We start from the raw sequence: 15,155 nt of genomic DNA, 5'->3' as shown, positions 1-15,155 counted from the left end.
ACAGAGCTAAACAAAGAATTCTCAATTGAGGAACACTGAATGGCTGAGAAGCACTTAAAGAAATGTTCTATTTCTGTTTTAAAAATTAATTAAAACACTGTCAAGATCACCAAACCACTGTCCTCAAATGCTGCTGAGATAGGCCTTGCTGCCCTCACTGAAAACTGCCCAGTGTGTTTGCCTGGGTTTCCACTGGAATCGAGGCTTCAGTAGGAAGTAGGGCTCACCTGTCTCATTTGTGCCCTGGCACGATGTAACTATATACAATAATTGTTTTAGAATTCAACTTAATTCTTGCGAACCACTGTTCCTGCCTTTCTGATCAATGTGCTTCATCTACATTCAGTTTCAGAGGAGAAATATCTCTTGTTCCAAGATGAATTAGAAAGTACTATTTGCCTTTAATCCCAGCACTTGGGAGGCAAAGGCAGGCGGATTTCTGAGTTCGAGGCCAGCCTGGTCTACAGAGTGAGTTTCAGGACAGCCAGGACTACACAGAGAAACCCTGTCTCGAAAAACCAAAAACCAAAAACAAAAACAAAAACAAAAAAAAAGAAAGTACTATTTACTTTTGGTTGATAAGTTTTAATATTTTATGTTATGTCTTTGTGTCTACATAGACACTTGCATACAAATTTCTATGCATCATTATTGGAGAACTGGTATATAATATAATTTGTCTCTAAAATCTTACTCTGAATTATAACTAGACTTGAATTAGATTTGGGATCTTTGGTTAGACAAGGTAATTTCTACATTTTTATAATTATTATTGTGTGTATGTGATGATGTGTGGGTATGTGCATGTCATTGAGCACATACAGGAGGTAGGACATCACCTTTATGGCATTGATTCTTTTGTTACCCCTTTATTTGGGTTTCAAGGATAAAGCTCTGGTCACCGGGTTTGTGCTTTTTCCTGATGATCTGTTTCACAGGCCCACAGTTACACAAAATAATTTTAGTTCATAATTAAATTAATAACAGCATGATATATATTTTGTTTACACAGTTTTAAGAATATCATAGCAATGAATTATTCCTTTGAGTAAAATATGAGCTTATAATTTCTGCAACCTTCATTGCTAATATTAAATAAAAACAGGTGGCTCTTTGCTCACCTTTAGTGTTTTGCTTTAAATGCTACATTTATGACAGAAGCTCAGTCTAGGTCGAGTTTGAGAATTTAGAATTCTTGAGCATGCAGCTGTTGAAGGCCCTATTTTCTCAGATTGCTTCCACAATTCAAGTCTGTAATTGTTGGGTAAGGCTGAGACTCTTGAGAATAGACCTGACCAGCCTCCACTTGAAAGCATTTCCCTTTGTGCTTTCATCACAATAATTATCAAGTGCTTTCCTTTTAGTAATTGTCTTAGCCTTTTATCTGTAAGTTTACGAAAGCTTTCTGATGAAAAGAAAGTGATACCTGACATTTACATTTATCATGGCTTATTAATACTAAGTACTTGAAAGAAAAAGAACCTGCATTTGTAATATAAATATAAAGGGTTCATATGACTGTTAGGGCAACTTTAAACTTTCTTAAATTTCAGAAGTTACATATATTTATTTGAGTTTTAAAACTAATGAGAGCTGGAATATAAGTAGTTTAGAAATACAACTATAAATTGTTCATTTTTATGTTACTGCTAAAAGAATTCCATCATTTAAAAATATGGTGTCATTTTAAAAATAAAAACATTTCTATATCCTTCTATTTAAACTATTTATGTTGCTATTTATATCATATATGGTTTTCATGCTTTTCTCTCCTCTTTGATTACTGATATCTCACTTAATGACATGCATAGTTAAGCTAGGTTACCTTTCGATGATTATTTGGCCCAGTTGCTTTTTTACAGTACTGAACTTGAGAAAGACATATTTATCAGTGTTTGTGTTAAAGTGAGGGTCTTAGATTCTGAGGTTTGGTGGGGAGAAGAGGAGCACGTTTGGACTAGCTTAGAGCTACCTAATCGGTTGTCATCACATTTAACCCAGAGTCCTAGGAAGGCCAGATATTTGTGACAGTGAACACATCTCTTCTTTCCCTCTTTCGTTCCCTTCATTGCAGTCTAACTAAATCAAGAGGTCAGGAAAGGGGCAAAACATTCCAGTCATTCACCATTGGTATAAAAAATAAGTTTAATGCGTCTAAGAAACATCAAAATTATATATATTTTTTGCTTTTATAAAAATGGTATTTAGCTGTAATTCTGTTTTAGTGCATTGTAGATTATTTCATAAACATAAAAGTAAGTGCCTTTTTCCTGTAATTAAGCTGATAGCTTTTTCAGGCAGAGTGTATTGGCTTCCTTATATAGCAAGCGCTTCCTCAGTGCAAGGCTTCCAGCATTTGCTTAGTTGTGGACTCCAGACTAAATAATTTAATGTAAAATGTGTTTAAGCACAGCCTTATCCAACATGGTTACTACTGAACGATTTAGACATTTCACTTATTTTTAAGATACAATGAATCAGGTCAATGAATAGCAGGGAAAAACACATGAGAAGTGGTATTCACCATCAACAGTTACCAAAATTTTATTAATTATGGCATTTTTGATGAGATAACGCAAATCAGCAAGTGTTTAAAGTAGAAGAAGCCAGCTTGGGCAGGATGAACCTATGTCAGACCTGTTATGATAGGTTTGTTATCTCTGCTTTTATAGAACAATCTTCTGTGAGTGTTACAAACTTCAAGCCAAGCAACACATGTGTGCGTGCACACACCCTCCACACACACACACACACACACACACACACTCCTCTGAATTACTGTGTCATAATAATTCCTGTAACATATCAACAGAATGACAAGAAGTTAGAAAGATCATATCAGTAAGTCAGTCACAATGATTACTGGTGTGTTATGTCCCTCACGTAACAGCTACTTTAGTTTCTGACCAACACAGGCAATCTAAATGTGCAGGCTAAAGGTCCTCACTCAGCCATTCCTGTTTAGAAATGGATTTTTACTTCATTTGACCTAGTAGAATTTCTATGGAGAAATGTATAGTATTTATTTTACTAATACTTATTTTTTCATGAATTTTTTAATGCATTTCATGTAAATGAGAACCATTACTATGAGCATGAAGAGGTTAAATCGCATGAAATTTTTTAAAATAAATATTTGAAAACCCTTATTCAGGATTTTAAAGCCAGAAATATTTTGTAACTCGGATATATAAGAAAGCTAATAGTTCCATTTAAGTTTAATTCATAGCCTCTTCTGGAAGGCCTAGGCTAACAGATGGAGCACTTGAGTCACTCAAAGGGGCACATGCCTTCAGAGACATGACTATTGACACCAAGGAGAATGAGGATTATAAACAGATCATTGCTATTCAGGTGAAATTTTACTGCTAGTCCAGTTTTTGGAAATCTTTTTTAAAATAATTTTCCCATTTATTCATTTATTCATTTTTCATCCTGATCACTACCCCTTTCCCAGTCCGCCTTCAAAGAGACCCTTTCCCATGCCCCTCCCCTTCTTTCTGAGAGAGTGCTCCCCTCTCCTAGTATTCCCCCCACCCTGGCACATTGTCTCTGCAGGGATAGTTAGGGAGCAGCTTTTGGGTATAAGCTCAGGCGTGCTATATCTGGGTCTTCAGACAGAACTATTTCCAACTTTCTCAGAAACTGCCAGATTGATTTCCAAAGTGATTGTACAAGTTTGCTTTCCCATCAGCAATGGAGGAGAGTTCCCCTTTCTCCACATCCTTACCAGTATGTGGTGGAGCATCATTTGCGTATATGCCCAAGAGTGTTATAGCACCAAATAAGGCTTATTGGTGTCTACCTTCTTGCGTTCCTTATATATTTTGGATATTAGCCCTCTATCATAAGCATGGTTGGTAAAGATCTTTTCCCAATCTGTAGGCTGCTGTCTTGTGATACTGACAGTTTCCTTTGCATCATTGATAAAGATCTTTTCCCCAATCTGTAGGCTGCTGTCTTGAGATACTGACAGTTTCCTCTGCCTCACAAAAGCTTTTCAGTTTCATGAGCTTCGCATTTACCAATTCTTGATCTTAGAACCTGAGCCATTGGTGTTCTGTAACCTTAAAAGAAAGTTTTCAATTTTTTCTTTTCATATTTGGAATTTTTAGTTGGTAAACACCTATGTGCATACCAAATTATTTACCCTGAAGTTCAAAAAAATCTATAGGTAAATTTGTGTGTTTGCATTTGGTACGCATCCCTGTTAGGATAGAGCCATGCCTGTTTATGAGACTATTTTTGCAGTGTAGTGGTACAAAAACAGTTATGAGTGGCTGTAGCAGACACTCACTGTAAGATATTTGCTACCTAGGCCTCTAGAGAGAAGGAGACTGAACAGTGTTACTCTAATACAGCCAGACTGCCATTTTGTATCAACTGAGCTGTGAGTATACTGTACAAACCAGCTTTCACTGTCTCTACAGTATCTGGATGGGCTTTGTTCTCAGACAAAATTTATTATTTTAATATATAACAAATTAAATGAATCAAATTGATGTTTTAAATGTACTTAATATTGTAGCTTCTTTAAGTTATATTACAGTTGATGCCATCAAACTGTCAGGAAAAAAAAGATATAGGAAGAACTTGAGATGTCTAGTGAAGTATTAGCTCATACTCTTCTACACATGTTCATTATTCTAGCATTATTCACAGTTATAATGGAATGCTAACTCATCATTGGTATTTCCAGTAGTTCTGTAATACTGTTCTTGGAGTCTTGTTTTTATGGTTTTAAATTTGTGAATCCACATCAATTACTTACTCTGGTGATTTTTGAAACTATCTGATAGTTTTTGAATGTAACTTGTATGGAGAGGATCCTACCAGTGTTAGAAGAAGCAATAAATGGCATATTTTAAATACAAAAGTAAAAAAAGTATAGAAAAATGCAGAAAATGGTTATTGTGCCAGAGAGAAGTAGAGACTCTGCGGCATCCTAAAGCCACTGTCTGTTAATGTTCTTGTCTTCCAGCATGAGAAACTAAGTCACAAGAAGCACCAGGGGGAGTTTCTTCTATCCTTCACAGTCTACAGCAGCAGTTCTCAATCTGTGGGTCACAACCCCCATGGAGTGGCATACCAAATATCCTGCATAGCAGATGTCTCCATTACTACTTGTAATAGTAGCTAAATTACAGCTATGAAGTAGCAATGAGTTAATTTTATAGTTTGGGGTCACCACAACATGAGAAACTGTATTAAATGGGTCACAGCATTAGGAAAGGTTGAGAAGCACTGCCCACAGTATTACAGTACCTTTGTTCTGGCTTGGTGTTATTTTTGTGTCTGTCTGTCTGTCTGTCTGTCTGTCTTTCTCTCTCTGTTTTTTTTCGTTTCTCAGACATTTGTTTTCCCCCTCTTTGGCCAACATAGGATCAGCACCAACCAGCCCACTGCCGTCCTTGCAGACATTCCCACACAAGGCTGCTAACTTTGCTGTCCTATACACTGTCCACGATCCTCTGTATCACATTTCAGTTACCTGCTGACAACACCTCCACTGCACTCTTCACTCTTATTAAACCCTCCAGACATTGCTCAGTATGTGTTTTCTACACGAATTGGCCTCTTGATCCTTCCATTTTTCACCCCTCCGCATCTTACTAAGCTTGTGTTTTGTTTGTGTGCTTGTTTCCTGTCAACTAGTGATAGTTTCTAAATACATGTTGAGATTCTTTGTCATAGATGTTTGCAAAGACTCCTGTTTCAGAATGAGCCCTTCATGAGAGAGAATGTAATGTTGCTTCCAAGATGAGTCCCTTTGCTTGTTGTATATTGACTATTACCCTTCCTACCAAGAGGAACAGCCTTAGAGACTGGACTATTATGTAGTATTTGAAAGCTAAAAGGTTCTTTCAACTTGATCTTCAAATTCAACAGATTAGTCAAATGCTCAGATTCACTCTGAAGACTAACTAGTCTTTAAAAGAAATTTAACTGTAGCATTGGATAGTGCTTGTATTAAGCAAGTATAGCTTTGTTTACAAAGACCAAGTTTCTAACTTCATATTCATTTGGGTGGGTTATAATCTTGTCTCTCCATTGGTATAGTGTTTTCATTTTATTGTTTTAGTTGGTTTTGTTTTAGCAAGATGAAATGTATTTTCAAAGTAGAATTCTCAAAGTTCATAGTAAATGTGTACTCAGATATCAGCCAAATTGGGGTAAGTGTTTTCTTCCTATATCTACATTGCTAGCTGTCTGGATCTAGACCATCTAAAATTAATACACACACATGTCTGTCTTGGCTACCTGTTAGGTGGTATCATCCTTAAGCAATGTTGTTCACAATATACTCAGAGACTGAGCAGTCATCTTCTGGTAGAGCATCTTTTATTTGCCAAACTGCTTCCTCTCATGCCACAGAATCCCACTATATCCATCTAGCTCTTTGCTTTATGCTGCAAAACCAGTGTCATGTAGTGCTGGGTTAGTATTTATGTGCAGGATAGTTATTCTGGTGAATAAATACCATCTGGTATGAACATTCTGTAGCATGTCCTGTACTTTTGTCCCTACCTTCCAAAAGGGACTTACCATGTGGCATTGGCTGTCCTGGAACCTGCTTAAATTCACAGAGGACCACCTGCCTCTGCATTACATGTATAGCTCCAGTGAAGGCTACTTTCCAGCGGATAAAGTGCAGATTGCCATTACAGTTGGAATGCCATTAGCAGTCCTTAGAACCATTACCCCTACTTCATAACCTGCTCAGAACTCATCTCAACTTCCCAAACCATTTATAATTTTCTTTCTCCAGCCTTTCTCTGAACTTTAGCTTAAGATTTCCAGTTCTGCTTTCCAGAACCCACCCCCCATACTCCAGTCATCCATCCCCAAGTCACAAAGGTCTATTGAGACATTTCTATTTGTTCCTTGATCACATTGTCCTTGTTGAATAAAACATTGCTTCCCCATCCCACATCTAATCTACATCTGACCAAGGCAAGCTGGTCAAGTCACCTTAATCACACAGCCATCATGACCTTCCTTAGCATTGGTATCAGATGCATTGATTCAGTTACAGATGAATTCAGTGCGCTAAGACCTCTGTGAGTACATGACTTGCCATTGTCTAAACAATTCAGAGTAGTTCATAGCATCACCAGATAAATTGTACTTTCTTGAGTTTCTGATTAAAGCTCCACAGTATGAAATATGATTCTTCTTAAATTTGCAAATGTGGTGATTTTATTAGGATATGATATTACCTGTGTGTACATTTCAGTATTTCATGTACTACTGCATAGTATTTGTCTTGTTTGTACTCCTTCTAACACTTAGGAATAGTTTATAACAAACCATACTTCTGGTAAGTTTCCAGAATTTCCATAGCTTATGTTCTCATCATCAGTGTTAGGTCTGTTTTTGCTTCCTGGCTTGTCCTTCGAGAACAGGTGGCTCTGACCAAAACTCATTAGAGAAAACTCCCTGGTAAAGAGTGAGGCTCTCCAGATCGAAGTTCAATCTTCTTGTACACACATGAGAAGGGATGTGTTTACAAACACCATCTTGTTGTGCTGTCGGCTTGTTCACAATCCTTTGGAAAAATACATTGCTGGTGTAACCTTTTATATTTTTTCTTATGATGCAGTCATAATATTTCTAGGAATTATAAACTACTACAAAATAGTTTGTTTTAAAAATTGTCAATAATAATTCCATTTTTCTAAGATTTTACTTTAAAGTATTAGGTATTCACAATCAACATAGAATAAAGACAGACAATTCTTACTGCAGAGTAGTATTGTCTGTGTTAATATATCCACATCTTAATTACAATCGTGTGGAATTTTCCTTAAGGTTTTCTTTGTCAGAATCCAAGTACTTGATGAGCCAACAAGCAAGCGATACATGGTCCATCAATCTTTCTGACTCCGTAGCTCCTGAGTGGAGGATTTCTGACCAGTTACACCACACATCTTTTAAACAAGCTTTTCACATCAGTCTCTTATTTCATTAGCTGTCTGCCTAGGATCTGATAAGATGGAGTACCGGAGACTTTTTAAAGCTTGTTCTGTCTGTACTTATGACGTGGATAAACTCTTTAGCACAATGATCACAAAAGGGTATTTTGCCACCCCTCTAATAATTGCACATGCTCTTGTCTACAAGGCACTTGAGACTGCTAGTTGAAATCAACTTAAGAAAACAAGAAAATATAACTGTTGCTTTAATGTTGCATTTGTTAGCATTTTAATGTGAGAGCAAAGCATCTCTTTCTATAAGACAATTTACTGGACCAGCAGGTGGGATCAGCAATAAGTACCTTTGCCCCCCAGGCCCGAAAACCTGAGTTCCAGCACAGAACCCACACACTGTCCTTATGACTCCCATAGTTGTTGCACACATGCTCCCCCAACACACATCATGTACACACTCAAACTAAGATTCATTTAAAAGATACTTTTTTATTGCATTTGTACTTAGGAGTAAAAAAAAAAAATTAGATCTATTCTTAAGCTATCTTTGTTTCAAAACAGCACTATGACTTGGACAGCCATTATAACTTATGTGCTCATCAGAGATTGGTATTTTAAGATAGCAACCACTAAAATTAATATTCTCATACACAGATTATTATTATTATTATTACCATTATTATTATCTAATTTACATCTCCTTACTTTGGTACTTTTAGAAGTAGCTATTATGATGTTTTCTTCTATATAATGTTTTGCAAATTATCCTTTATTTAGAGGAATTGAATAATTAATGTCCAAGTGTTTATAGATTTTTCTTTCTTTTTTGGTATTTCAAAACAGTACTCTTCTGTATCCAGCTCTGGCCAGCCTGGTACTAGCATTGTAGACAAGTCTGCCCTCAAACTCAGAAATTTGCCTGCCTCTACCTCTCAAGTACTGGGAGGCGTGCACCACCACTGCCTACTTCCAAGATGTTTTTCCTGTAGGGTAGGCATGGCATTAGAACTGATGAGACCTGCATGAGATGATGTAGGGAACTTCACACACAGTCCCCTGCAGACGTAGGGTTGGTGATCCGTGTAACTGCATACCTATTGTGTGCATTATTTTCAATCCTTGTTGTACCTGGTCTATGAGTTTGGACCATTTAATAAGCTGTGGTAAATGAGCTATGCGTACATTGTTTAATTTTGACCCTCCAAGTAGAAAATACCAGCAGGTCTTTCATCCTTGTACTCTACTCCAGGAAACAGTCATACAGCAATACCTTTGGATTAATGCAGCACTGACTAGCCCGATTTCAATAGTCATCCCTTACATTACATAAAAATTTTAAAGTACCTTGACCTAATAACTGAAAAATAAAATCAATATTTTAGAAATTTTCATATCATTTAAAACATCTGAATATTTTAAATAATATGGAAGACTATATGGATGAATGTAATTTCTGAAGTCTCATCTCATAGAAATCTTTTTTACTTTAAAATTGGGTAATCTGTGGCTGCCATGTGGTAACTCTTTGCTCTGACCTTTCCCTACACAGGCCTCGTTTGTATGAAGTCCAGCACATCTGTGGTGGAGCTTGTCATGCTGCTTTGCTCTCAGGTAAGACTTTCATTCTCGTGGTTAAATTAAACTCTATATGCATTCCTTACACGCGTATAATAGTAATGATAATTAAATGTATCTCTCGCTGTGGAGATGCAGGCGATGGTTTGATACATTACAGTGCCCTCATGCCTCGATGCCCATCCCCGGAAGCACTGCCTGATTGTCCTTCTCTTGCCTCTGTGTTCTCTGGTCTCTGTCCTTCATGACCTCCCGTTGCTTTATTCTGTCAGTGCCTGCCTTTGTTCTGTGTTCTTAAGGTCTTTTGATATTGTTCATACCATCTTTTAAGATTCTTCAGCACACATTACAATTTTAAAACCTAACTCATAGTTACTGTTGTTTTCTCCTCTGTCAGATTAGAAGTGGTAGAAAGTCAAGCCCTTTTTATCAGTACTAAACACATGCAATCCAGCCATTGGTGAGGCATCTTTGATGGGCTGCTTTCCCATTTTTATGTAGAATTGGTATGTATATTGTATTTATAAGTCTAAAAGTCTACTGAGTTGTAATTATTTTTATTAACAAGAATTAAAGATAAATTATTGGCTATTCTTTCTTTTTAAAATTAAACAAAAAAATCAATCTATCCAAAGCTTGAAGGAAAAGAACCATGTATTAGTCTTTTGGATAACTAAAGTAGAAATTTAATGTTCTTTCCTTTCACCAGGAGTTCATGTCTCCTGGTGAAATATATGAATATGAAATATTCCATAATAGAATGAAAAGGGGAGTAGATACATATTTGTAGTCATAGCTGTTATATTTATCCCTGATCTCCTCAGTAGAAGGGTGAACACACCTGATGTCCATAACTCGCCTGAGGTCCACCTAATGCCGTAGCCAACCCACGTAAGACAGTGGTCTTTAACCATCCCAGAACAAACAGCAAAAGCTTACTTACTGACTTATCCTTGGTCTACTCAGTAGAAGGGTGATCACAGCTAGGTCATAACAGCCTGAGGTCCACCTCAAACGCCACAGCCAACCCAGAGAAGCCGATCGTGACTTCAGTGGTCTTTAAATATTCTAGAGCAAACAGCGAAAGCTTACCTTCAGATTGCCAGTTTACTTTCGTTAGGTGTATGTTCATGGGAAGCCAGGAATACGGTCGAGAGGAAAACACAGAGAGCAGCAGCCCTGGGAGGAGCTCATCCGCAGAGCTTGTGAAAATTGTACCCAGTGCCGAGGGCCTGAGTTCAAGGGAGATGAGAGATCTGTGGATATTTTAGGTGGAGGAGAATCCAGATATTTAGCAGCTTTTGTGGCAAGGCATGGTTTTGAATGCCCTTTTTCTTAGCCCTGGCTATCACTGCAGTTCGGAGAATAAAGAGCAGTGTTGCATTAGGATCTGGTGTCTTTGATGGCCTCTTTTTCTAATTGTGGGTTTAACATTACCCATTTGCTGGCTCCAGAAATTCCTGCCATTAGGGGCCCTAGAGATGAAACTTTGCCTCAGATATTGATTGGAAGGAAGAGTGGGAAATGTAAGCTGTCTCTGTAGTACATTTTCCTGTGTGTCAGCAGGACAGCCGGGTAAACAGGCCTCTTAGATTGATTTCCAAATTGAATTTTAAAAATAATTCAGTGTTTGAACACTGAAAATTTTAAATGTTTCAAGTGGTTTATCAGTTAAATAACCTCATATAAGTAACTTGAAAGGACTACACATTAAAAACAACTGTCTTATTATTTTCTGTCAATCTGTAATGTTACTTTCTACAATGCACTTTTAAGAAAGCCAATGAGTGCTTTTCATTCTATCAAATTCAGTTGGGTAAGTTAAGTATTTCAGTGTGAAGCTAAGCTTATCAGTCCATCATTGCAGATCATTGTTGAACCATGGATGTTTTCAGACTTTGTTTTTGAGGGCACTAAGAAAGATGGACACATTTCAAAACGTTCTTAAAATAAAATGACATTTTTCACTACTGTTCAAATTCATGATTTTCATCTCTTAGCAAGATGACCATAGAAGTGGCAGGCCTCTGATGAAAAAAAGTTGACGGTGCTATAGAGTAGCTGGGCCTAGCACTCTACAAAGCATGTTCTTTTCTGCAGTCCTTAATGCATTTCTTCCATTGGAGCTGATCCCATAGAATTAGCACCAGTCTGTGAGCTGTCTTCCTGCCAAGGCAGGCAATCATGATGAATCTTTAAAACCATGGCCTGCAGAGCTCGTTTGCTTTGTTTTACTGTCAGCCACCACAGATGATGAGCAGTAGTGAGAGACTAACAGAAGTAATTCAGAATATGCATTCTTAGTGTCTGTATATATTATATGCACTTTACCTCACAGTGAGATAGAACCATGAAATAGTATCCATGCTGAGATTTAATTCCTGCCAAAGTAAGTTTTCAATACAAGTATCATTTTGTAGTGTGTTTGCATAAAATTTATCTTTAAACTTAGACAAGACATTGAAAACTGAGATTAGAATAAGCACAGGGATTGAAAGAAAAAGGAAGTGAACTTTATTTTGGGTGCCTTATATCTCTTTGCTGCAGCTCATTAAATGCTTTTACTTTTACACTTTTCATTTATTGTTGGAAGTTCCATGTTCACTACTACCATATTATTAAGAATATTTGATTTTCTTCCCTCCCTATCTAAGCTCTTAAAAAAATAACTCTTACCAATAGTATGTGTCCAAAATGTGTTCTAAATTCACATGAGATCACATTACAAATGTCTGAAGGTACTTGTCAAGGATAATTCAGTTCATATGGCACCCTCTAAACTCTAAGGGGCATGGTGTCCAGTCTACCCCCAGTGGAATTTTGCATTTCTTCAAAAACATATTTTTAGTTTCAAGAAGATATTACCATTTTCTATTGTAATTTGTTTATTGTTCCAAAAACACAGAACAATTTTTATTATATTTGGATACTTTTCTTTCCATGTACATCTGAAACTTTTAGAATTAGTTCTTTAGTCTTCACTTATGGTTTGTATTAATTTAGTGGTTAGCATCTTTCTAACAAAATGTATTCTTATCATTTTGAAGTATAAGGAATAAAGTGGTTATCCTTTGGTCTGTGTGGCAAAGGAGCCGATGGCCAGTGTCCCGCAGGCTCCTGGGTTCTAGGAAGCATGGCATCAGGGTCTGAATCTGCTGTGCTGTGACGGAGGTGCTTGCTGCCCCTCCTACCACTTACATGCTCCTACGCTATCCTCGCTCTACTACAGTCTTTGATGAATAGCAGATTGACTTTTTCCAAGCAAACTTTTTAGGTACTTTAATAGTTTCTAATTATTTCCAGATTTCTCTTTAGGAAATCTTGACAAGAAGAGCTCTCGTGAGGTGGTGTTAGCCACAGGATTTCTTTAAGTTTCTATAAGCTTGCAGATGCACATGCACTTCTCTTTGCTTTGTGTGTCAAGAGATAAATTGAGAGACCTCATGAAAAAAATTATCAGTATTTAAGTGCGTTCTGAGTTAAAGCACTGATTAAGCAAATGCCTGCTTAATAAATCATTCCTATTCTCATTAAAAGTTGAAAATACATAAGTTAAAATAATGACTCCTTGGATCTACGTATGACGTGCTCAGCATGAATTATTTTGTGGTTTGTATGACTTTGTTCTTTTCTAAATACTTCATATATTTAACTAAAAGGATTTGGTGACTGGTGTGGTCAGGGTGTGACTCAGGGCTTTAAAACACAGCACTCACAAAGGAGCCACAACTGAGGAAAAGCCTTTTCCTTTCAAGTGATTTGGCCTTTGAACATTTAATTTAAAAAAAATCTTTTTCTCCAATTTGCTACAGTTTAGTCAGATGGTACAAAAGAAAAAAGATTTTTTTCTAGATGTAATAAAGCCAAGATGACGTTCTGAGGCCATGCTGAGGCTAACATGCAGAACCCTGATCAGTGTCTTGGTTCATATATACTCAGTATTGTAAGGGCATTAGACTGTGTAATAAGATGATAAATATGAGAAAGCCAGGGATGGATCGTGTGTTTTTCTGTGGGCCTTTAGAAATGTCACTAAATCCCAACTGTTTTGCAGTCCTGTCACATGTGATTCAGTTCCTAGGCACCCTGCAACTGTCTATTAGTATGGTGGTGGACATTGAAGCCTTAGTGACATGCTTCTAGTCCCTAGGAGGTTAGGGCTATCTACAGCATTGCAGATATCACATGTAAATTTGAAGGCACTGAGGCAGAATGAAAAGATACATGGCCTGAGATGTTTAATTGATATAATCAGGCACATGTGTGTGTGGCTCCAAAGACTGAATGGTTGTGGAATGATCTTTGGAAATGGACCCTGAAGCCGGTAAGCTTCCGCCACAGCATTAGCAGGGAAGGACTCACGCAGCATTAGCAGGGAAGGAGGCACAGTCCTTGAAGGCAGTTCAAACAGGTCTGCAGGTCTATTTGTCTGTCTTCTCTTATGTCTGTTCTCAGGTTGGGGGCCAGCTTTTTTTATAGCACATCAAAAGTTAAATAGCTAGGGTTAGCTGGGTGGATCCAAAGGTAATATAGTGCTTGACCACAAGCATGATAGACAGCGCTTATTCCCATAACCCATTGTGAAATGAGAGAACCAAAGCCCTAAATCTACTATCTCACTTCTGAATGAAAGAAAAAGAAAAAAAGAAGGGAAGGGAAGGGAGAAGAGGGAAGGGAAGGAAAGGAAAAATGGGGGAAATGAATGTGACTAAGTATGGTGGAGGAGAAGGTTTATTGTAGATAAAAGGGAGAGCACCATAGGTATGAGGGTGAGCATAGCCAGAGACATTTGGAAGGATCCAGAGTGAACATGTCTGAGCTGGGCCATGTGAGTGGGCATGGGGGAGGGTTATCCAGGAACATCAGCCAAGAGGGCAAGAGGCCCACAAGGCCAATAAAGGGGTGTAGCTGAAACGACTAGATTATATAGGGAAGAACATACTGTGAAATGGCAGTCCAGCCATTAGGCTGGAGAGTTCAGATCAGAGTGTAGGGTATGCCAGCGAGGAGGACCCTGTAACTGGTAGAGACTGAGGGACGCTAGGAGAACCTGGTGACCAGAATCTGCTTTGATATGTCAGTAAGCACCTCAGTTAGTCCTTTGACAGCTAACAACTTCCACAAGTACTCCATGGCACAGCATACCAATGAACACCACCAGTACCACACATACATCGATGATGATGATGATGATGATAATAATAATAATAACAATAATAATAATAATAATAAATTTATTTTAAAAATTCAGACAGTATATTTTTGAGTTGTGTAGAGTCCTTTACATCTTCCTAGGTGTTTTTCAAATGAAGTTTACACAATCTTTTAAATTAATTTTTAACAATACATCCTTTTTCTATGTACTTTCTGTAAGCTCCCTCTCTTCATGTTCAGATGAATTAGTTTATCTAAAAACATGTGGATGCTCACCCTAAAACAGGGAAGCCCCAGTGAGACAATTAAGGAAAGGAAAATGGCCATTCACCACAGAGAAAGATCAATCAGCAGGAAGTTCTGTCCCTTGTCTCATGTTACTTCTTGTGCTATGAGAAGGGTCTTCATGGTCTCATAATAAATCAAACTTGGAAGAGTTAGACTTTACATGTTCAACTTTTGAATTTTAGAAGTTCTTCTTATCTTAAACTTTAA

General features: G+C 37.4%; 1 protein-coding gene across 5 annotated transcripts in view; it reads left to right on the top strand.

Moving 5' to 3' along the window:
* The window catches only part of Nbea (neurobeachin), a 551,294-nt gene that overhangs the window by 262,531 nt on the left and 273,608 nt on the right, over nucleotides 1-15,155 (top strand). For all 5 annotated transcript variants that reach the window (XM_031373880.1, XM_031373884.1, XM_031373881.1 and 2 more), the window contains one exon: nucleotides 9,481-9,542. In XM_031373880.1, the coding sequence (XP_031229740.1) occupies nucleotides 9,481-9,542 (62 nt within the window). The remainder of the gene's footprint in view (nucleotides 1-9,480; nucleotides 9,543-15,155) is intronic.

This window comes from Mastomys coucha, unplaced genomic scaffold, assembly GCF_008632895.1.
Source record: "Mastomys coucha isolate ucsf_1 unplaced genomic scaffold, UCSF_Mcou_1 pScaffold16, whole genome shotgun sequence".
In the NCBI taxonomy this organism is placed as follows: domain Eukaryota; kingdom Metazoa; phylum Chordata; class Mammalia; order Rodentia; family Muridae; genus Mastomys; species Mastomys coucha.
This window is presented reverse-complemented; position numbering and strand designations above follow the sequence as displayed.